Raw genomic sequence first — 25,687 nt, forward strand, 5'->3', positions numbered from 1 at the left:
TTTTTGCGGTTAGGGGTCGCCACAGCGGATCATCTGTCCGCTCATGATTGGCAGTGGAGTTTTACGGTGTCGAGTTGCCAGCCCGGCGCCCAACCTTCCACAGAAGGCACATACATGCACACACTCACACCTAGGGCCAATTTAGAGTGTCCAATCCACCTATTGCATGTCTTTGGGATGTGGGAGGAAACCAGAGCTCCGGGAGGAAACCCACACGACCACAGGGAGGACATGCAGATTCCGCACAGAAGGAACCCCAGCTGAGAATCGAACTGGAGAACCTCTTGCTGTGAGGCGGCAACGGTAACCGCTGCACCACCGTGGCCACCCACATGGCACAAATAATCTTTGTAAATACATAGAATACAGTCCATTATATAAACATTAAAAGAAATGTTGCCATGGCTGGTGAAATAAAAATATTTTTTACTTCAGTATGAATGCACACTTGGTGCACTTATATTCTGGACATTAGTTTCACCAATCCTTGTCAGAAGTTGTCACATAGCCACCAGATGTAAATTTGGTATTGTACCAGACTTTGACAATAGGAGCCTTTGGAATGGTGGTTTTGTTAGCAATAGATAAGTCATTATATGTCTGTACACACACACACACACACACACACACACATACAAACACACACACACACACACACACACTCACACTGGAATGGGCCCCTTGTGAGCACTAAGATCAACTAATTACTGGTGCCTACCAATTACACAGTAATAGGACATGGGTTGGCTACACATAGTGTTCATGAGGTAGAGGTAAGAAGTCAAGCTAATAAACAGCATAACCTCTTACTTCCAGGTTAATTGTTCCCATTGGTTTTAATATGAAACTCCAGGGTAATTTGGCTAGTACAGTTACTGTATGAGCCAAATAATTATCTCACAGATATGCTGAGAAAGAGAGAGTTTTTTTTTTCTTATCTGAAAATGACTTCAAACTGATTTTAAAATAAGAAAAATATATACTAAAACTGGTGTATCTTGGTCCCCACAGTAGTATTTCAGTGCTCAGATCTTGAAATAGATGGGTTTCTACATTTAAGAGCTTAATAGTATGACATACCTCTGTAATAATGTCAAATTGCATTAGTATGCTGACGACTCTACCGTCTTCTTCACATGTGTTACTATCTCTGACATCAGCTCTAAACTGCAAGAAACATCCCGAGTCACAAAGTCCTGATCAAGTTATTTTAAATTACTCCTTAGCACTAACAAAAACAAAAGCAAAAAGAAGTAGTAATGCTTTTTACCTACAAGGGTCACAAAATGAAGGCAGTAATGCATTTCCTTTCCCTCAGGTACAAACTCTATTTATATATTTTGGTGATCATTCCATGACTGAAGTGGTTACTTTTACCAGACTACTTGAACAGATCATTGATAATCAGCTGAAATCATTATTTTATTCATTTTCCAGTTTCCCACATAATCCATTTATGGGTCACCAGGAAGCCACAGTTTATCCTGGTACTCTGAAGTTAGAAGACAGAGAAGACTAGTGCTGGACAGGATGCCAGCCCATCACCGAATGCATTAACTCACAAACACTCACATACTGATGTGCTTGCTCACTTACTTTCTGCATGCACATTCACCCTCAACAATATGTGGGATTACCAGTTCACCAATGGCATATTTCCAGCATTATGGAGGAAGCTGCAGCACTCAGAAAAAAACTATATGTATATATGTATTTGGGATATCATTTTCTGAGGTGCAGGCCAAAATCAGTGGGGTATGGCTGACCGAGTTTGCAGATGACTGCAAGCTGGGTGCTGTCATCAATTCCCCTAGTGATGTGGACATCGTCCAAGAAGGTCTCACTCAGTCAAATGAGTAGTGCCAGAAACATGGCCTCAAGCTGAATACCAAAAAATGCATCATCATCCCCTTTGGGGAGAGTGACGTCCCCACAAATTATCACATTAATAACAACGTCCTAAGCACTCAATCAGTCATAAGGGATTTGGGCACCCAGCTTGATAACAACTTGACTTTTGACCGCCATGTTGCTTCTGTGGTACAGAAAGCCTTCTACATGGCCCACCTCATAAGTAAGAGTATCTCATTCAGGAACAAGGAGGTCATAACATCCCTCTATTCTTCCCTTATAAGGTCCATTATTGAGTACAACGCACCTTTCAGCATATACCTCGCAAAGCACATGCAGCAGCTGGACAGACCACAGAGGTTCCTCACCAGGAGAATCCAGTGCCTCAAACATCTACCATATACAGGCTAAAAGCCCTATCCCTCTACTCAGTTTCATACAGACACCTCAGAGGTGACCTCTGTCTGGCATACAAGGTGATCATGGACCCCACCTTGATGGGACTGCTGCATATCCGCAAGTCAAGCTCCACTCAAGTAACCATCATGTGTGGCCTCAAACTGGTCTGTGACATCAACAGGGCTTGTTGGTGGGACAGATTTGTGTCCCAGGGACTTCCTCATCTGTGAAATAGACTCCCTCTCCACATCAAACAGAGTACCTCTTTACCCCTTTTTAAGCACAGCCTGGATAACTGGATGGGAAACAGAAAATATACCCCTGGAATTCCACCCATATCCCAGCCAGACAGGGGCACTGGGTGCTGATTTGTCTAAACATGGGCTAAACGCTTGGCTAGGCTTATAAGGCCTCAGGGCCAATAGCCTAGTAACCTCCTATGATCCTGTATGGGAACAATATACAAGCACTACATCTGACAACCAAACTGAGCAACCAGGAACTCTAGATAACACTGATAATTGCTGTCTGATAGACATTAATGTGCTATAATAAAGGTAAGACACATAGAACTGTGGTAAAAGAAACAATGTCAAGAATGAACAAAGTGACCCATGGAGTATTGCATGGTTCTTTCTTTCATCCAGTACTCTTCAATGTATTTGCCATACAAATCTTAGAAAAAACAAAATAGGATCAAATTCTTTCTTCTGGCACAAAGACAGGTACAACAGTGGAAGACTGTGGGTGCAGATCCAGCAAAGAATTTGTAAATGCTGGACAAGTGGGCAGAAAGGTGGCAGTTGAGGTTTAATGCAAACAAATGCAAAGTAATGAACTTAGGCCTAACAACCCTGGTGTGAAGTACCATCTGAGGGGAGTCTAACCCTCAGTAACCGATCAAGAAAAGGATATATTGCATTGTTCACATCTGAACTACTCCACTGGGACCAGAGTGAGAGGCAGTGGCAAGAGCAGAAAGAAAGCTGGGATGTATCCTTAGAGACATGGATTCTGACAGCAAAAAAAGTTATGTTTTTAATCTATGTGGGCTTGGTCAGACCACATCATCAGTATTGCTTGCAATGCTGGAGACAGAATAAGGAAAGGGACATCAATCAAGCTCCTGAAGGAAATCCAAAGGAACACTAGCAGAAATATTCATGGTATGATAGGAAGAAATATAACTAGAGGCTAAAGGAGGTAAGGCTGTCCTCAAGTGAGACTAGAAAAGACTGGGGTACATGGTATTGTTACACAAGATCAAGTCACTGCAATGTGACTGGGTCATCCTGAACAGCAAGAACAAAGGGGGAAGGAGGGACCACAGGCACCAGATTGTAGGGTTTAATTAATACCCGGATCTTTGTTAGTACTTTTTCAGAGACAGGGCTTTATACCTGTGGAATGTACTTACCAGAATGAGAAATGAAGAGGGAATCCATAGAAGCATACAAGTAGGTGTAGAACAGATGGAAAAAGGGTAAGGACAAAGTTGGTTTGGGAAGCATATAGAATGTTTAATGAACTTAAAAGGATGAAATTGCTATGAATATTGTTTTCTTCTGCTGTCAAGTAAATGCAATGTAGTGTAAAAGAGAAATTAGAAACTTTGACTTCCTTCCACAGTTAGGGCTTTTCTTATCCAAGATCTTGACAATCTGCCGAACCAACCCATTTCTTTCTATTCCTCGTCTATATCATGCATATCTGTTTTGACCTTAATTTTCCCTTTTACAAATTAGCCCGATGTAATAACAGAGCTGCCAGATTTTCAGTTGGTCTCTTGCTAGAACTCTTCACCTCTCTGCATTACAATTTCTAAAGAAAAAAATCACTAAACACTTGTTTCTAATTCAACTAAAGTATGACCATAAAGTATGAAATTATCCTATTGTACCCCTCTTGCTACTGTCCTAAAATAGCATAAACCACAACGGGGCCTTGGGTCTGCAGAATGGCTTTTCATATCCATACCTAATTCCAGTAACACATTTTTAATTCATCCTTCTCCCCTGTCCATGTCAACAAGCTCCTGAACAGAGTTCCACTTGTAGTGTGACACGTTTATTCCACATATCCATTGAAAAACTCATTGAAAGACTGCTTCCTCAGGAACCAGACATATGATAGACTTACATGCAAATATGCAGAAGCATATTTTAATTAGAGGTTTTCAAAGTTACTCATCTCATGATGTATGCAGCTGTCACCTGATATTAATAGAAAAGCCAATGACTTACACTGGCATTTGTTGACTGTTTTGGTTCATCCTGTTTCTTGATGTTCAGAATGAGCATCATTTGTCTCAGTTATATGCCTAGCTACTGAGCTGTAGCAAGGACAATCAGCTCCCTGAACAGCACACCCTTATGCCAGCCCCCCCCCCCCCCCCAATGACTGAAAATTAAAAAAAACAACTTACAGTTTTCACTTTATCCATTAAGGGACTGCAATGCAAATCACTTACAGACAGCCTGTTAACCATCTATCTTGTTTGTCTTTAAGGCACTTTACATTTTAAAAAAGGAACGTCTGACAGGCAGTTTACAAGCCTCTCTACAAGTTGGTGCCCAAGTCACCCCACTCTAACATACTATGGCACTGTTTAATTATCTTATCTTTTGCCGTACCTTCTGTGCCAGAAATTATTACTTTGGCATATGCTTTCTATGCCTAATTGCTGTAGAAACGGGTAGGAAACATATGTGGCCAGAGTTCTAAAAGAGATGTGAGTGCAAGGGGAGGGAAGATAAGACTAAATAAATAATTGTGTGATGCACACACTTGTCTAAATTTCAGCCCTCTGAAGTGACAGCGCATTTTTTTTCTTACATGATTTTTGCCTCCATACCTGCTGATCACCATGTTTACTCCCAATGGGCCATGACCCATTCATTTCTTTACCCAGGAATTTCACCAAGCATCAGCTCAAGAACTGTCCAGCATGGGATTTCTTTCAGAAAGTCGTGGGAGCTTTATGTCTTCACCAGAATCCTAGCAATGTGGCCATTTGTAATTTATGTACCCTGCCCATGTTTGGAAGGACATGAGTTCCACATCTTTGCTGACACCCATAATACCTTTCCCATATGACTGCACACTTCTGCAAACCCATGTTAAAGCCTAGCACAAAGCAGTGGCTTGATGATCCTACTGCCCACCCACAGGTTGTGCATTTGCATTGAGAGATTATGACAGCAAGTAGCCAGCTCTGCCCTGCCCTCCAACCTAAGTTTAGCATGCCCTTTCTTCCCTACCACCTCAAGCTGAACTTGGGCCAAGTGGACCATCATCCGAGTTTTATCCCTCTACTCTACTATACTCTGTGGGTGCTGGCAAGGGTGAGTACAGTTGTCAAAATTAAAAATCTACACCTTACCAGACAAATCCAAGTATACAAGTAACACACACACACACACACACACACAAAAACGTATTCTAAATTCAGCATACCATACTTGGAGTCCTTCCACTTAACCAGGGAACAAAATGGCAATATATTCCCTTACAACAAGAATTTCTACCCTTTGTGTATCATGCAGTCAGATACATACACATATCATGAATTTCTCTGAATCACCGGATTATGGCATCATCCATCTCAGCGCTGTGCGTGAAGCATGTATCAAGTATTGCAACATCTTAAGGCTTATGAAGGAGACTTGTCCATGGCTCTGTAATTTGTACTTGAGCAGCTAATTTTCCAGATTCACAAATCAGTAGCTGCATATATATATATATATCTGACATCTTGTAGAACCAAAACTCCTCCTATTTCATGAGGACAGTCAAGCAGACATCTTTGCTTCTGCTAAGCTGAGGGTCCCCACTAAGATATTCTTGCATGTCCTTCATAGGGATTACAGAGACCAGCTGGTAGGTACATATGATGGGACATCTAAAAATGTTGATACCTGCTATAACCCATGTCAGATGTTACAAAAGTCAAAAGATTTTTCCACAGGACACAGCAGGCACCAGTATACAGTATCATAAAAAGTCACCACCATGGCCCTCTCCACAAATCAGAGGCACAGGTTCAGTGACAGCACCCTGCTATGCATTTTAAGTACCTACTTAAAAATTTTTCTTCATGATCAGTAGTTGTAGTCTTAGTTGAGGCAGCCTCCTGGGATGTTTGTGTGAAGCTGTTATTTCTGCATGCCGGAGGAACAGTATACAGACTTTAAAGTTAGGATGCATTTTTAAGAACATTTTCAATGTATAAATCCATGAGTGATGTATAGTAGGCACTGACTGGTGGGTGTTTCACTTAAAAACAGATGGACTTAAATGTAGGTCACTGATGTGCATCTTTGATAGTATACATTATCTATAGCATTTTACAACCTGTAGCATATGGCCAAGGACTATTTACCATAATTTATTCTTGCTGCAGATTTGATACAGTCACTGCAAAGGAAGTGCCAGCAGCAGTATCTGTGCTTTATATTGTTTAGAACATTGACAGTTCTGTCTTGCTCTGAATGTTTCATCATTCACCTGGCCCATTGTACTGATGTACTAACCACTCTATATACCTTATTATATTCACCCATCCAATTCTATTCTTATTATATTCTCCCATCCCCACCCCCACTAACCTGTAGTATTTAACTCTAAAGTATGCCTAAGGTAACTAAACCCTTCACAACCAAACTAACTCTTCTAACAACATGTATATTTGTCCTTACCTCAGCTTATATCCTCATCCTCATTGAAAAAACAACCTTTTACCAATTTAATTACTCTCCAAAACAAACTGCTACATTTACCCTTACCTACACACATACTCAAATAAATATCACTGCCAATCCAAGCTACCTGCTACCCAGATACCATAGACTCTCACATATTAAATACTACAAACATACAGCAAACAAAGTAAAATATCTAATAAGCCATACCTATAACTCTACTCTAAGACTAAAACATCCCTCCTTGAAAGACGACAACATTCACTCTAATCTAGGCCCACACACTGTCAAATTAAGCAATACCACCAACCCCAATTCCACACCCCTTGTTACCCACTCCAAACCCCCCAATTCTTTCCTTATAGGACATCTTAATATACAAAGTATTAATAACAAAATAGCCCACGTTCACAGCCTGCTAGATATTTACTCCTTTGACATCCTCTGCCTCACAGAAACTTGGCTAAAACCTCATACCAAAGACAATGAAATCATTCCCCCAGGATATGATATATTAAGACAAGACCGTATTAAACGAAAAGGTGGGGGAGTAGCAATCTTATATAAAGATGGACTACACATCACCTCTTTACCTTATAACCCACCACAGGATAATAATGCTGAAATCCTTATCTCCAAATTTCAAATCAACTCCATCAAATCAATATATATCATCTGTATCTATCTTCCTCCAGGTAACAATATCAATACTATTGAGGATATCCTTAGATGGATATCCTCTACTTATCCACAAGAAACTACTATACTAGGTGACTTCAACATCGACTAGAAAACTGTAAATGCTGAAAACCCCCCTACTCATATTAATCTTCATGGCTTTAGTCAAACAATTACCTCTACAACCAGACTCAACAAACCAAATAAAAAAGGAACCACCTTAGATTGGATTCTTACTAATAATCTTAAACTAACTTATATAACTGGAACTCTGCCTGATGATGTAAGCAATCACTCATTGACCTACATTATAAGGCAAAAAAATGATATTACTAACCCCCCCCCACACTTATAGGGTGTCACGGACCAACAAACACTTCAACCAAGTACTAGTTCAAAGTGAGCTAAGTGCCTGTGACTGGAAGGCTTTAAAAATCCTTCCACTTGATGAGGCTGTTAAATACTTCAACTCCAAATTCTTAAGTATCCTTGATAGGCATGCTCCTAAACACTCCATCAGAATGAAAACCAAACCAGCCCCATGGCTCTCTAAGGAAACCAGACAAAAAATGTTACTTAGAAACAAATCATGGGCTAAATGGAGAGCTTCCAAATCTCTCTATGACCAACAAAACTTTAGGCAGCTTAGAAATATTACAAAAAAGGCCATACTTACTGACAAAAAGAACTACTACTGTAACTTACAGGAAATTCACCAAAATAACCCACAGAAATTCTGGTCAGGAATCAATCGTCTCTTACTCCCAGGCCACTCTCGTACTCCAACCCCACTAGGGTCTGATCATAATACCTCCCTCCAAATTGCTCATGCTTTCAATACTTTCTTCACTGAGACCATACAGTCACTTGCCAGTCAACTAACCCCAGATAACTCAATACCTCATACCACCAGTCCTGGCCCTCTTCCAACATTTAAATTGCAACCCATCCCTACAGATCTCATCCTCAAATTCATCCAAAAGCTTAAGCCTTGCACTCCTTCTGTTGACCAGCTACCATCTGAATACCTGCAAAAAGCAGCCAAAGCTATTGCACACCCAATATCCATCCTCATTAATAGAACTATTACAGAGGGGTACACCCCAGAAATCTGGAAAATCTCTCATATCATACCTCTACATAAAGGTGGCAACTCGAAAGATTATTCTATCTATCGGCCTATAGCCCTTTTATCCCCCCTAGCAAAAATTATGGAGAAATGTATTCACCATCAGCTTTTAGACCACTTAACCCAACATAACATTCTCGCTAATTGCCAACATGGCTTTAGGCCATTTCATAGCACCACTACTGCCCTCTTATCCTTCACAGATTCCATTAATAAAAATCATAACAATAATACCCTCTCATCTGCACTCTTTATCAATCTCTCAAAAGCTTTTGACATGGTTAACCACACCCTTCTTATTAACATTCTAGAGTTCCTTTCCCTTGACATTCTGGCTATCCAATGGTTCAAGTCCTACCTTAGCAATAGACAACAAGCAGCTCTCTGGGAGCAGAACCTTTCATCCCTCCTGCCAGTCACCCTTGGACTCCCTCAGGGCTCTATTCTAGGACCTCTCCTGTTTTCACTATTCATTAATGACCTGCACATAGCAATTCCTCAAGCCACCTGTATACAATATGCAGACGATTCAACAAGCATATGCTCAGCTAACTCCCCCTCAGAACTACATTCTTCAACTCAGAAGGTATTCAACATAATTGAGACCTGGTTCTTAAAGCGTTGCCTCCTTCTAAATGCTAAGAAAACAAAGCTCCTACTCTTTGCACCTACCAGTAAGTCCTCCCCAATAGACTTCTCAATTAGTTCTAACAGCGGTACCCTAATATCCCCAGACTCCACCACTAAACTGCTAGGAATTACTATTGATAATAACCTTAACTTTGACAGCCATATAAATAACACTATAAAATCTGTAAACAAAAAACTTGGCTCCTTATACAAAATCAAACCCTTCCTAACACAATTAGCAAGAACCAAAATTGCTCACTCTCACTTAATCTCAACTCTTCTTTATGCCTCACCCATTTAATCTAACCTAAAAAAAATAACCTTAGCAAACTAAATAATTCCTACAATAGTATTGCCTGATTTGCTACTGGTAATCCCTTTAGAACCCATCATTGTCTGAACCTACTGCAACTAGGCTGGCTAGAATTACAAAATCTCCTGGCATATATGCAAATCACCATTGCCTGCAAGCTATTATACCAACCTAACAATACTCCTATACTCTCTAACCTCATCATCCCCTACAAAAACCTTGATTCACTACGCTCCTCTAACAAACTTCTAGCCACCACAACAAAGTCCAACAACAAAGCAGGTGATTCCTTGTTCTTGAACACTGTAGGTAAACATTGGAACCACTTACCTATAGAACTTACCTTAATTCCCTCTCTGCCTCTTTTTAAACAAAACCTCAAAAACCATCTGAAAATCCATTGGTTATGCCCCTGCAGCAATACTGATTAATCCTTTTATTCTATACTTCTCACCGCTCTCTTTCACTTTTCTTCCTCAACCCTGTAGCTTATCCCTGTGAGGACAGAGCTGAAAATAGAATTCCCTATACTACCTATTGTACTGTTTTTACCTATGTATTGTACAACTTATCAATTTTGTCAAACTTTGTCTGTTACTGTTTAACAGTTATATATTTTATCCTTTATATTGTGTATATATAGTTTTGTATATTCTGTTGTTCTTATATTGGAGCTTTTCTCCTCGGGCCTCTACTGAAAATGGAAATATATCCAGCAAGAGTAGCCCGGTTAACAAATGTAAAATAAATAAATAAATGTGCAAATCTATCTTACAGCATAAGGGTTAGATCTAAGCTACATGGGCTGCCACAGAAAGCAGTAAAGTCTGATGGCAAAGCAGGGTGACTATGAATGGCATATTTATACTGTGCTGCATTTCATTTACAACTTATGGAATACCATACTTATGCCAACTTTCCCATTTTTTGATACTATACATGTCCAGATGAAAAGCAGGCTGAAACCCAAGGACTTTTACTATAACCAGCCACTGTTACAGCTCTAATTAGGTCCAGTAGTTTGGGACTGCCTCACCAGAAGTGGGGGGGTGAAAGCCTCTCTCACGCAGACAGCCCTGTCCTACTACTAGTGGCACTCCAGTAATTGTGTGACTGACCTGGATGTAGTCCTCTCATGAGTGGTCCTGAAACTGGAGTCCAAGTATTGTGGAAAACCAAGATAAGAGTTGGCAGAGTCTTGTATAAATCAGACACAGCTGAGTACTGTGTACCTTGGAATACCCTTATATGCCTACCCATGGTATGTACCTTATCTCATACTTGAATAACACTGCCGATTTGGGCAATGTTGGTGGTGACCCTGACAATCCTGCCCACAGATGTGGAGAGGGAGGTAAACTGCTACTTCAGATACCGTATAAGACCAGTAAGGTGCTCCAAAGATATTTCAAGAGAAATGCAGGCAAAGGCACCCAGATATGGAAATTTTCACAATACAAAAAATAAGAACACAAAGGTGGGATATAGAACAGAAGATGAGTAAGGTAGAAGTTAAAAAGAAAATAATGATGTAGAATACCGTGAAGTGAAGGATTTAGTGTAGAAAGTCTAATACAGGATATGGCACAGCATGATGGAACAATGAGTCCCCAAATTAAGAAGAAACAGGTGAAGTGAGGGACAGCTGAAGAAATTTGGACATGGGAAAGATAAAGAGATTTGATGTGGTGCAATATTTATGCAAAGGAGAAAGGAAAAAGTGGCACCAAAGATATTTGAAGAGAAATACAAGCAAAGACAACCAGATGTGGAAAAGTTCACAATACAAAAAAATAAGAAAACAAAGGGAAAAAGAAAAAAAAGTATTAGTAATGGAGAAGTTAAAGAAATAGAAACTGAAGTTATGGATTACCTGCAAAGTGCAGGATTTAGTGTAGAAAATCCAACTTGGGAACATTACAATGTGATGGAACAATGAGTCCCCAAATTAAGGAGAAATGGATAGTATGAGAAACAAGTGATCGCTTGACACATGGCGATGCTCTGGAGCCTTCAACAGGAAACAAGTATAAAAGTTCAGTTGGAGTTGCACAAGTAAGGGAAGGAGCAGGAAACAGTGGCACAGGCAGTGTTGAGGAATGATGAACAATGAGTTCCTATATGAAGGAGCAATGGATGACACAGAATGCTGGTGAAGAAGATATGTCACAGGAAGACATTCTGGAACTTTCTGTAGAATGCCTGCAAGAAACATAAAGCAAAGAATGTGCCCTCAGTTTAGAAGAATATAGTCTAAGAAAAGAGATGATGGATTTAATAGAGATGGATAGACATATTAAGATCGTTGAAAGAAATAGATTGCAGAAAGTAAATAAGACCCAAATGTTAGACGTCTGATAACACAGATGAACATAGTAATCAAGACTATTAAAAGAAATTCATGTGATATAATAGAAGTACATAGGATATATTATTGTGCAGCTAAACTAATAACAGCAAAAGTCTTACCGCAAAAATATGGTGCAATAAGGGAAAGGAAGAGAAGTAATAAAATGCCATCATGGGAGCACCTCGTAGAGAAAACCATAAAGCAGTTAGGGCAAGAAGTGGTACTATTAGGCAAACATTAAAGAGGAAACAGATAAACAAATACTTAGAAATAGAAAAAGCAACACACAGTATCAGAACAGTCCAGGCTCTGCCATACACTATTGGAAATAATGAACTAAAGATATCAGCTCAGGCAGAAACTAAAAACTTAGAAGGTGTGCAGATAAATATGAAAGAAAAGTACAAAATAAGCAGTTAATTTGTGACTCAAAAAAGGTTTATAGAGAACTGGAGAACAAAGCAAAAGTAATAGAAGCACCTTCAAAAAAGAAACTGATACATTTTGGAGAAATATTTATGAGGACCCTGTGAAACATTACTAAGATGCTAAATGGATAGAAAAATCAAAAGAAACAGTAAGGAATTTAACCATACAGGATATGAAAAGGAGAAATTGAAACAAAATTAAGAAAAGCTTCTTACTGTAAAAAACTTGCCCCTGATGCAGAACCTAACATCTTGCTAATCATATCAGGGTCTATATTAAATCAGCGAACACTTAAAAAAGCGAATGCTGATTTATCGACCCCATGTAAGTGAAAGCTTACAATTCCGAACACTTAGAACAGTGATTTTTTTCCCAGGGGAAAAAAATCACTGTTCCACAAAAAAAATAAATAAAAACTTCAAAACATTACATAAAGTGGGGGGCTTTGCCCCCCACACCCCGCCTACTTAAATATACCAACTCTGAGATTGCAGCACTACAGTGAGGAAAAAGGCAAAGTAACGGAGGCGGCCAAGCAATTTCTTTCCCAGGGAAAGAAATTACTTATATGCCTTTTCGCTATTTTGCTGTTTCGTGCTTTCAAGAGTTTGATCAAGATGCATTCGAAAGATTGCATCTTTGATTATATAATAAGAACCCAATATTAACATCTTTAAACAAAGATTTAGCCCTGAGTAAGAACTATTTATATGCACATCCTGAACAGACACCAACCTAGTTAACAGGAAAAACAATACTCCTCTTTAAGAGTGAACCTGTAAGCCATTCTAAAAACTATCCACAAATAACTTGCCTTCCAACAATGTAGAAACTATGTACTGGAATTGATACAGACAGAGTTAATAGTCATTTAGAAGAAAACTCAATCATGGCAGAGTAAAAGGGTAACAAAAGAAAGTTATTTGGAACAAAGGATATGTTGGTGCTAAATAAAGCCCCATAATCAGGAATTTGTTAAAAGGGGAAGAATCTAAGCATGGCATGGTTAGATTACAAAAAAGCATTTGACAGCCTCCCACAGTAATGGATAAAGGAGTATTTACAGATATATAAGCTAAATCTTATTTGATCAATTACATTACAGTGACCATGAAACAGTGACAAACTACTTTAATTAAGCCATGACAGAGGGCAAATTATTATCCCAGGGATGAAAATTCAGAAGGGGATATTCCAGGGTAATTCTTTGTCACCGCTGTTGTTTTCTCTTGCCCTTAACCTGTTAAGCTGTTTATTTAACAGATTAGGTCTTTGTTACTATTTGGCTCCCACAAAACAAACTTGCTTAAAGATTTCTCATCTACTTTTTATGGATTACTTAAAACTGGATAGTTCATCAGATGAGGAGTTGAACGCACAACTGCAAGTGGTTAAAACTTTCTCAGATGATATAAGAATGACGCAGGTCTTGAAAAATGTGCAAAAGCAACATTTAAATCAGTAAAGTTGCAGTAGTAACTAAATATCAACTCAGGACAGGAATGTGATATAAATGAACTTGAGCAGGAAGGAATACAGAAATATTTGGGAATTGATGAAGGATCTGCAATAAAACATGAACAAATGTGAAAAATCCATAGTAGTCCAAGTTACAAACCAATTTGCTCTTCCTATTTTAGCTTACAGTTTTGGTGTGATTGACTGACCCAAAAAGGTACTGGATCATTTGGACAGAAACACAAGAAAATGCTTCACGCTCATCAGATAATATATAAAATCAGTGTATACCTAGATTATATATTCCATGTTCTGAAAGAGGTATGGGCCTCCTCGAAGTTGATTACATGCATAGATCTGCATTTGCAGGACTGCATTCATATCTGCTGACCTCATCAAATCCAAACATAGTGAAATTTTTAAAACATGAGGAGAATAAGGCTAAGATGACTTCCCTGCTCAGTTTAGCAGAACCATATAGGTGTCAAGCAAGAAGTGAAATCAAACCAGAAATAGATAAAAAAATCAGGCAGCAAATGAATGTGCAAAAAAAAAAAGAATACAAGGAGAAGGATCAGATAAGACGGAAAGAAATGTGGAAACGTTATAAATATAGTAGCAGTTATGGAGATCTCCTGCAAAAAAGTCATGTTGATTGGGATTTGATGCAGGAATGCCTAAGGAGAGGTAAGTTGAAACCAAATGATGAAAGGTTAGTAATGGTAGCCAAGGATAGGGGACTACATACACATTGTTTACACATTCCATTGAAGGTGGGAGGGAAACAGACAAATGTAGGTTCTGCAAAAAATTGGAAACAGTCGCACACCTTGTTGCTGGGTGTGATACACTCATGAAAAAGGGTCTACACTGAAAGAAGCAATAATGTGGCCAGATTGTTGCATTGGAGAGTGTGTAAACCTGAACAACAAAGCATTAGAGAATGATGAAGTGTAAATCATATGGGGTCACCCATTACCAACAATTCAAAAAATAAATGCAAGAAAACCAGATACAATAGTCCATGAAAAAAGATAAAAGTAGCATTGATCACTGAAATTGCTACACCTAGCAATTGCAGTGTCTGAGATACAGAGACATGAAGTTATAAAACATCAGCATTTCAGTGTGGAAAAAAGATACTCAAAAGTAGCAGGAACAATGGGGTCTCATAAAAAAAATAACTGAATCATATTTAGATATGCTACCAATACATGCAACTCCATATGAACTGCAGAACAAGTCAATTCTGGACACATTGTTGGTAACATCAAGGACTGAAACAAAACTAATTTCATGAACTGTAATCATGCCCTGACTTAGGAATGAGGCCCATTCCCATCAAGCTATTAGAAACCCAGGAACACTTGAAGAAATTAAACCCACAGAAATCAGATATGTCCTGGTCTGGAATGCATGGATTGTGCATGGGTGATACTTTGGCACATCAGCTGATTGATCTCATGTGCCAACTGCATGTCAGAGGCCATGTGTGACATGTGCTAGCATTGGCACCCCCCTACAAGACTGTGAAATAATAAGTATATACACCACAGATGCATTGCACTCATTTGCTGCTGTAGCTGCAGGAGGAGCATCATTGAGGTTAAGAACCACCACAGGCCCCTCCCCCAGTGGGGATGGTGAGTACTCAGAGTGCACCCTTGGATTAATCTTAGTTAAGATCACTGCTTCATTCTGTACTGTGGGAGATCACCTTCCTGGTTAGGTACAGACAGTGCCTCTTGTATTGTGCTTTTTTGCCATCAGTCACAGGGTGGGTGTCAGTATTATCCCCCTAACCTCTACAGGTGACACCATAAAGGCACAATGGAGTAAACATAAGAAGCTGTTTCAAAAGCATACCCTTGAGGCACAAGTTAAGGGGATCATTACAAGATGGTTGGATGCCATCATACATCTGCTGCCACTTTGGCATAGCTTGACAACTGATTTTCCTAGCACACCATGCAGGCAATATGTGTGCTTTGATCAGCGTAAGTCTTTATGTGCAATGTTTCTGTACAGAAATCTGCTAAATGTTGTACTAACCTGGTGCATTAACCATATAGAGATGATCACAGAACCATTATATCCCTGCAATGACACCAAAGATTCCATTGGCTTTGTCATTCCGTTGCTGCTCGGTGGCCCTCTCGCTGGCTAACCTCTGAGTTATGGATTGTACCATTGCCTTTACATGGTGTAGCAGATTGACATCATGCTTATAATGTTGTAATGTGTACTTCTGGTCCCCCATGGCACTTGCAGTCCCCTTTGACATTTTTATCACCAACAACGTTCTGGCACGGATAATCCAATAAAGGTTGGTCAATGACCCTCTCTAAAACAGGCACCATCCATGTGTCTGTCTGTAGCAAGGCATCTTTTTTCTACAGGGCTGAAATTCTCTGCTTCTACCATCTACATCATTCTGCAACCATGCAGACACCTCTGAAAACATGAAGCAATGCTATAGACTTTCTTCTACTGGTAGAATGATGGCTGCGGACAAAGGCATACACTAGTTATATCATAATCGGATGTAGGTGTATGCCATATGATAGATGTAGAGCGGATATGGGAATACGCACAAGAGGTGCAGTTTGACCTCTGATAGATAGATAGATAGATATATATATATATATATATATATATATATATATATATATATATATACATATATATATATATATATATATATATATATATATATATATATGACATGTGTGTGCGATTTGTGTGTGTGTGCACTTCCCACAGGGTCATCCAGTTTCTTAGAACCAACAAGTATGTGTACGGTATGACAATAATCCCTACTGACAACATGAGTGTGCACCATGGGAAATGTCAGTGACACCAGCCTACCCTAGTACAGTGGGAAACGTGCTGACTGCAGGCATGGGACTGCTATAAGCATCAACATAGGCCACTATATAGATTAGATAGGCTATATCTTCAATGTTATATTGAAAGGAATCTACAAGAACTAGTTTCCCTGACATTGTCTACTTTACCAGTTCGATATACAAGTAATAGACATACAAGGCACATTTTCATATTGCTAGCTTTTTATAATAAGAATTCCAGGTTAAGTGCCTTTAATACAGTGCAGATTTATACCTCTTTGCATGTCACACAGGAGAAAAGGTCAGGGATGCATGAATATCTGTGAATCACTGTATTTTGCTGTTGTGCATCTGTGAATTGAAGAGCAGCTTTATGGCTATGCTCACTCCTAACAACTTGTAACTGAGTGTTCATGCTGAAGTCTTGTGCAGATATGTGCTTCATACTATTTTGCAGCATTGTGTTGCACTAACTGTGATACAGTAATCACACTGTGTGATTCACAGATTAACATTTTGTTCCTTGTAAAAGTGACATCATTTTCAGATAGTGACTACCATGTAGTGACTGTATCATGCATGAAACAGGGCAAGAGTATGTTTTTTTTCTTCACTGCCATTATAGGGAGCACCCTTTGATAGTACCTTCAAGAAAACTGATGATTTGTATGACCTCACGTAGAAGCTGTTCACAGCCACAGACATAATCAGGATGGGGAACAGTGCAGGCATCCTTTTAATGACCTGCACAGCAGGAACCCTGATTATCTCTGCTTATTAAGTGGAAGCTAGATGATATCATCCCAAATGTAATAGTAAGTGCATAGCATTGTCTTTTTTTTCTTTTATGTTATCCTGCTACAGGTTTGGGACTGCATTGCTACTGGTAAATGTTTGTGAAGGTCAACTTAGGAAATGTATTTGCTGCTCTCTAGATCTCCCATGTCAAACAGAGATGGTGGTGGCACTGCATGTTATATGACCACTGTAATGTTGGTTTCTGCAGGGACCTCCTCTGAGGTTGGGTGGGGTTATACTGCACCATCAAATGATGCATGAACACTACCTGGTGTGGACTCAAGTGTAGCTGTGCCATTTCTTGCTTACATATAGCAACAGATGTGCAGAAGTGTAACTAGGGTATGAGGCTGCCCAGGTGAAAGTGATAGGAGAGGTGATTTACAGTTTACAATGGGGTGGTTTTGAAGTACTGGCATTCAGAAATGAATGCCAATGGAGCAGTACTGTAGCATTTTGTGGGTGATATTCTAACTGTAGCAAGCTGGTCATTGCATGTGTAGTGAGTGGTTTGCTACATTTTGAAGCATAAGCGTTGGGTCATAAGATGAGCTAATGAGCTTGCTACAAGTCTGTGGATGAACTGGGAACATACATTTGCTTGCTGCCTGTTACACAGCAACTGTGATTTTATATCTGTTTTCTAACATCTTTCCTTATACTTTTCACAGTTCTTTAATATGTCCCTGCTCTCTCAGCTAGGCAGGAGAGGCTGGCAGCCAGTTATGGTTAGTTTCACTCATCAGTACTAACAGGTTTTAAAAATTTGTAGTCCATTGTCACAATGCAGTCACTTATGGCAAACATCCCATTGTCTCCCCTCATTGCAGGTCCAGATGATAACTTTATTCATCAGGCACCTCTGCTGCTTCCCACCCCTGCTGAATCATTAGCTACAGAGCATGAGGGTAATAAGGGTAGATGTGACTCACTGGTGGGGAGACCTGACTCTTCTCTGGTTGACAACCCATCTGCATTGCCAATGTGGCCAATCTGCAGTTGGAACAGTTACACATGTCTGCCATGGAGGGAGCATTGATCAGGTATATGGCTCAAACGGAAAGCCTCCTGAAGATGGATGCAGATTCATTCACTTAGCCAGACTCCTAACCTTAGGCCATCAGGAGAAGGTGTGGCAAAAACCATCAGACACCCTACTCCATGTCATTCCAGGCTACAGTGACATATGGCATACTGCTGCTTGCACTCTCCAGCCATGTTTACTTCCTTCTTCTTTCCTCATGCCTCATAAACTTTGTTGTCCATCACTCTCCGTCACCATTTGTCTACCCTGTGTTTGCCTCCACCCTAGATCTCCCCATCTTAGTATGTGCATTTTCAACCCTGTTTGTCTGTGGTATTCTGTGTGTTTCCCTTCCCGTCCCTTCTCTACATATCAAGAAAAAAGGGATACCTATCACTGAAAAAGAAATAACCCTGTCTCCCCATCCTATACACACCATTATGTTTTCCTTTTGTGTGTGCCTCTCTGCTTGTTTTTCTCCTTTTTCCTATGCACCCCTTTCCTTCTTTTTTATGGATATGAAAGCTACCTACATATGTGGGCACCACAGCACTGCAGCTGCAAATACATTATGGCTACTTAGCCTTCTGCTGCACTTTGGCCACATTGACAAGAAACATGTAAACACAAGTAGCCTCACTAATATCTGCAAGATTTTATATTTCAGATGTATTGCTCTGTGTGTTCATTTCTTTATGACTTTTCTAGGCCATATGGTATGTGAGTGCTCTCTGAATAGGGTGTTGTGCTTCTGGGTATGGGTGGCTACTTGCATAGTTGTGATTCTACTCCTTTATTGATCCTGCAGTACAGCTAGCTGCATGTAAGCACTGTATGTCTCTGTTTAGATAGGCCATTCAACCATCCATCCATCCATAATCCCTTTTCCCATTTTGGCACATGGGGTCAGGGTGTCACTTCACCAATGAGAATCGTCTAAAGCCAAAGTTCACAATGCCGTGTGGCTAGCAGTGCTGGAGCTGTTATTCCATACCACATATCTGCATACACGATCAGATCTATGGCCTGTGTGAGTGTCCAATCCACCTACTGCAAGTCTTTGTAATGTGGAAGGAAACCAGAGAACCCTTAGGAAACACATGCAGACACAGGGAGGACATGCAAATTCTACACAGATGGCACCCCAGCCAAGAATTGAACTGGAGAACCTCTTGCTGTGAGGTGACAATTTATCCACTGCACCACTGTGCCACTCCTTAGATAGGCCATGTCCCCTTATATTATGGAGTGTCACTTAGCTGAACAAGACTTACACAGAACTGCAGTGAATCTCCATGAATCCTAACATGTCTGACTCTCAGTAAATACAGTGTGGTAAAAAAGTCTCAGTGATTAAATCAGTAATTCCCCAAATACCAACACTAGTCTTAACCACATTCATGTATGACCTGGTTAGTAGCAGTACAGTGCAAACTTGAAATTACTTCTTGAAATTATTATATGCATGAGAAGTTGAATATCTGCTGACATCCCAGGATAGTTCTTCTAAAATTAAGCATGTTTCTGAACCAGACTGTTGATGCTACATGTAATAATGATTTCAGTGAGTGAGCGGGTAGGTCTCCCTGCTTTTTTTATATAACCACTGTTTACTTATAGTTAAAAGAGCAGAGCAATCTTTCCAGTCAGAAATGAGACAACATATAATTCTACTTGGGCAGCTTCTTCAGCTGTGGACATGCACATCTGATTTGATTCTATCACGACCTAACCCACAGTGAATGGCATTCTTGTTTTTGGGCATTTTATATAACTGACAAGTATCACCTCGTCATTACAGACATACTGTAATATAGGGGAGAGAGTAAAAGTACTGCAACATCCAGTTGTGCTCATACATCTACTTATTTGCTCACAAATTCTGGACAAAGGCAAAAATAATGGAGTAATGACTGAAATTCGGGACAATTTTTAGGGAAATAGTAGTGGAAGCTAGGTTAAGAAGGGACGTGATGATTAGTGAATAGCAGTATGGTTTCATGCTGGGAAAGAGCACTACAGATGCGATGTTTGCTCTGAGAGTGTTGATGGAGAAGTACAGAGAATGTCAGAAGGAGTTGCATTGTGTTTTTGTAGCCTTAGAGAAAGCATATGACAGGGTGCCTAGAGAGGAGTTGTGGTATTGTATGAGGAAGTCAGAAGTGTCAGAGAAGTATGTAAGAGTGGTACAGGATATGTACGAGGGTAGTGTGACAGTGGTGAGGTATGCGGTGGGAGTGACGCATTTAAGGTGGAGGTGGGGTTACATCAAGGATCAGCTCTGAGCCCTTTCTTATTTGCAGTGGTGATGGACAGGTTGACAGACGAGATCAGATAGGAGTCCCCATGGACTATGATGTTTGCAGATGACACTGTGATCTGTAGTGAGAGTAGGGAACAGGTGGAGGAGACCCTGGAGAGATGGAGATATGCTCTAGAGAGAAGAGGAATGAAGGTCAGCAGGACTAAGACAGAATATATGTGTGTGAATGAGAGGGAGGATAGAAGAATGGTGATGATGCAAGGAGTAGAGGTGGCGAAGGTGGATGAGTTTAAATACTTGGCGTCAATAGTTCAGAGTAAAGGTGATTGTGGAAGAGAGGTGAAGAAGAGAGTACAGGCAGGATGGAGTGGGGGAAGAAGAGTGTCAGGAGTGATTTGTGACAGACGAGTACCTGTAAGAGTGAAAGGGAAGGTCTACAAGAGGGTAGTGAGACCAGCTATGTTATATGGGTTGGAGACAGTGGCACTGACAAAAAGGCAAGAGTTTGAGCTGGATGTGGCAGAGTTAAAGATGTTAAGATTTGCACTGGGTGTGATGAGGGTGGACAGGATTAGGAATAAGTATATTAGAGGGTCAGCCCAGTTTGGAAGATTTGGAGACAAAGCCAGAGAAGCAAGATTACGTTGGTTTGGACATGTGCTGAGGAGGGATGAGAGTATACTGGGGAAAAGATGCTAAGGAGGAAGCTACTAGGTAACAGGAAAAGAGGAAGGCCTAAGATAAGGTTTATGGATGTGGTGAGAGAGGACATGCAGGTGGTTGGTGTGACAGAGCAAGATGCAGAGGACAGGAAGAAATGGAAACAGGTGATCCACTGTGGCGACCCCTAACGGGAAGAGCCGAAAGAAGATGATGAGTCTAATTCATGCAAAAGGTTTTGTACTGATATGTATTTTAGTACAATAAGAAGTGTGAAATTCTAATGACTGGCATTATTAACTGACAACAATCCTCAGCAATTTACTAGAATATCAAACATTTTATGAGGGACAGGGAAAATAATGAGAAAATCAGTGATATTCGGCAAAATCAAAAACAGTTGAGAAGTTCGATTGTGCTTTTAACCACCAGTTCTTTCCATTACCCATTTAAGGCAACATGCATGCCCGCTGACCTTGAATGCTGCTGTATTCATTCAGGCTTAGTCTTAAAAGTTCAGTTTGTATAAGATGTAGTTCTCTAAATAAATGAGTACACACATTCATATACTGTGACAGACTGATATCCCATCCAGCATTAGTTCTCTGCCTTAGGGCCACTGATTGCTTGGATTGGATCCAGCTCCCCTGCATCAATAAATCAGATAAAATGGATATCAGAAAATTAATAAAAGAATGCATACATATGAATTTAATGAGGAAACCTTTTTGTGTCAAATGTGGTATTACTGATATGCAGCATTTTATCTCAATGAATGACACGTTATGTCTTGTTGCCGAATTGAAAGTGATTGTATTATTCACTAACAGTGAAGCATTAAGGCAAATAATGCAAAAAATCTGTTTTTCCTGCACTTGTTTTATGTAATACTATTTAACATAAGGTTTGTTTAATAATCTAAGTGTAGCATTCTACAGTTGCAGATCTAAGCCTCCTAACTTCAGCTGTTTTTATCACTGACCCACTCCAGTATAATGCTTTTGAGTTCACTCTATCATGTTTGTTGCACACTATCCTTGCAAAAAAATGCAATTTGCTGTGAAAAGGGGCTTTTTTTCCTTAGCTCTTTCATGAAGATGTTATTTAGGCCAAGAGGGATATGTGTGTGTGTGTGTGTGTGTGTGTGTGTGTGTGTGTGTGTGTGTGTGTGTGTGTGTGTGTGTGTGTGTGTGTGTGTGTATATATATATATATATATATATCTAGTCATCAAAATAAAATAAATCTTTTTACTTCCATTTTAGACACCGTCTGTAATCGAACCTGGGACGGATGGTTGTGCTGGGATGACTTTCCTGCTGGTGACACTGCTCATCAGTCTTGTCCAGAATATTTTCACGACTTTGATCCTGTTGGTAGGGATGGCTTTTTTATCAATATGCATATAGTAGTACTTGCTATACTTTTAGAAGAATTAAATTAAATGAATTGCTGGAAGGAATGAACTATCACTGTATTCCTAAATATAAATGTCAGGTTTTTTTTCATTATTCTGCACCTTCATTGTTTATACTACTTTACATCACGTATATGAGCTTCAGCCATTTCTGGCTACTTTTCCCTCATGTATAAGTTCAAGCCCAGACTATGCTGCTGGTGGAGAGGCAAATAAATGAGCAATCAGTGGTGTCCTTACCTTTCCTGGGGAGAGACAGAGACAATTGGTAAGAATGGTTGTCCTTGTAGGCAGGGACTCCATCAAGATCTAGCTTTACCATGGCTTGATTGTAGGATCATGTAGTATAACATGTACCTCATTTGCTTCGCTGGGAGAACATTGAGGTAGGACATAATAGGAGGAAAGTCTTCTTGGAGAAGTTTTAATATGCTTTGATAACAGAATCATGTGATATACACACATAACTCACTTGCTTATGTGGGAGAACTTTGGGATAGGACAGAGGCAGCCCTTACTGTCTACTACCAGATACATGCTTCCCCACCAAGACTTGAGTCCATCCCTTCCTTAAAGCTTGGCTCATGTATAAATTATACAATCTGTAAGCAAATAACAGGGAAGTTTGTGTTTGGGTGTCTTAACTATACTCAACAAAATAGTGAATGAAAAGCTATGGCTAGCTAAGAACTGCAGTGATGGTCAACATTTTACTGGAAATGACTTAGAGAAAAGAAAGATATTTTTAAATCACCCATTAAAATACAATGGTGGCTACTGCCCTTTAGATATTTGTGTTAAACTTTTCGCTATTAGTTAATGCTGTGAACATGATAATCATTTTAAAAAGAAATGCTAAGATGTATGTTCATTATTGTATTCCTTTCTTATGTATCTCCGACCAACAAACAGGCCTTTATAACTCATTCGTTAGCTTCAGATGTGAGGATGGATTATAAGGATAATAAAATGAGACAGGCAAAGTTGTAATCAAGTAGAAGAGAGGCAGACAAGAAAAATCACCATTTAATGAATATCCAATTTGTCTGCCTCCTGTAGAGAGTTCTTCAGAAACATCAGCCCCTACTGACGACTGGGCCAAATAAAGGGAGATGCCACTAGTACGTGGCATGGGACCTGAGAAGAATGGCTTCTATAGCAGTGACTGGTGTTTCTTTTGCCTTCTGTATGCTCATTTCTGGGAAAATATTCTTCAAAATTCTTATCAATCAGTTAGTCAGTTTTTATCAGAGTGCATACATCTAAGCACTGTACAACTAAATATATTTGGAGTACAATAAATCAGCATTAACAATAACACTACAAAATAATAGCTGTAGAAATCAATCAGAGGAGGTTAGAAAGGACTGGAAAGAGAGACTTGATAAGCAATTCACAAAAAGTTAATGGGAGGATAAATTTATGGCTCCCAAATATGCAACAAAGTCTATAAGATTTAGATTCTATGCTTGAAAGTGTTTGTATACGAATTTTTATACCCCAAGCAGACTCCAAAGAATTTTTTCACAGGTAGATTGGAAATGTTGGAGGTGTGATGGGGAAGAAAGAGATAATTGGGAGTATCTTTTTTGGAAGTGTAATGAGTTTGCAGACTTTAAAAATTCCCTGTAGACTATTCTGTCAGAAATACTTAGTTCGCAAATTGGTATAACTAAGGAATTTTTTGAACTGTAATCTTCTTCTTCTTCTTCTTCTTTCGGCTTTTTCACGGTTAGGGGTCACCACAGCGGATCACCTATCCTCTCATGATTGGCAGTGGAGTTTTAAGGTTTCGAGTTGCCAGCCCAGCATCCAACCTTCCACGGAAGACACACACATGCACACAATCATGCCTAGGGCCAATTTAGAGTATAATACAGAATCAAAATTGCTTCAATGTAGTTAGGCCTTGCCGAGTTTAATTTTGGTAGCTCCCAAACAAGAAAATAGAAATCAAAGTCTAAACCAACTGTACTAGAAGCAGTGAATATGGTAACAGAGATAAAGAAATGGAAATGGGGTCTTTAGAAAAAGGTAGGAGCAAATTACATAGATAAAATGAGAATTGTGGGAACAATACATGCAAAATAATGTTTTAGAGGAGGAATGAGATTTAAGGGAAGGCAGGAATTGAATGAGTTATGTAATGTTTGACTGACAATAATAGTATAAGAAGATTATGTGTGATGTATAATGTTTGCAACTGAAAATATGTCAATATGGTTTGTTTTTATTTATATAAATTATGATTGCCTATGTCATAAGTGATTCAATAAAGATGTTCTTGTTTAAAGAAAAAAAATGACACTACAAAAGTAGCTAATAAAGAATGACTCAAATATGAAGCAGATACATAATAAAATAGATAAACTAATAACATAAACCATAATATATCCATAAATCATTACAAATCATTCATATCCTCTCCTTAAATATCCAAATCCTAGTAAGCAAAACAACAGAACTTCATTCCCTCATTGCTAACATCTCCCCATATCTTAACTCTATCTGAAACCTGGCTGATACCCCATATCTCAAACATAAAAATCTTACCTCCTAGCTATAGCATCTTCAGCTCCAACAGAACCAACAAGAGAGGTGGAGGTGTTGCCATCTTTATACTGAACAAATCATTCTTTCTCCACTCTCAATTTCTGCACCCAGCTTTGAGCCTGCAGAACTCCTTATCGTCAACTATCTAAATCCACATACAAAATATTGCATAGCCTCTATCTACATA

General features: G+C 39.5%; 1 protein-coding gene across 5 annotated transcripts in view; it reads left to right on the top strand.

Moving 5' to 3' along the window:
- The window catches only part of LOC122811806 (calcitonin gene-related peptide type 1 receptor-like), a 1,193,346-nt gene that overhangs the window by 289,029 nt on the left and 878,630 nt on the right, over positions 1–25,687 (top strand). For all 5 annotated transcript variants that reach the window (XM_044083884.1, XM_044083886.1, XM_044083888.1 and 2 more), the window contains exon 4: positions 22,796–22,906. In XM_044083884.1, coding sequence (XP_043939819.1) covers positions 22,796–22,906 — 111 coding nt within the window. The remainder of the gene's footprint in view (positions 1–22,795; positions 22,907–25,687) is intronic.

Source organism: Protopterus annectens, chromosome 9.part0 (genome assembly GCF_019279795.1).
Source record: "Protopterus annectens isolate FY-2018-M chromosome 9.part0, PAN1.0, whole genome shotgun sequence".
NCBI lineage: Eukaryota > Metazoa > Chordata > Ceratodontiformes > Protopteridae > Protopterus > Protopterus annectens.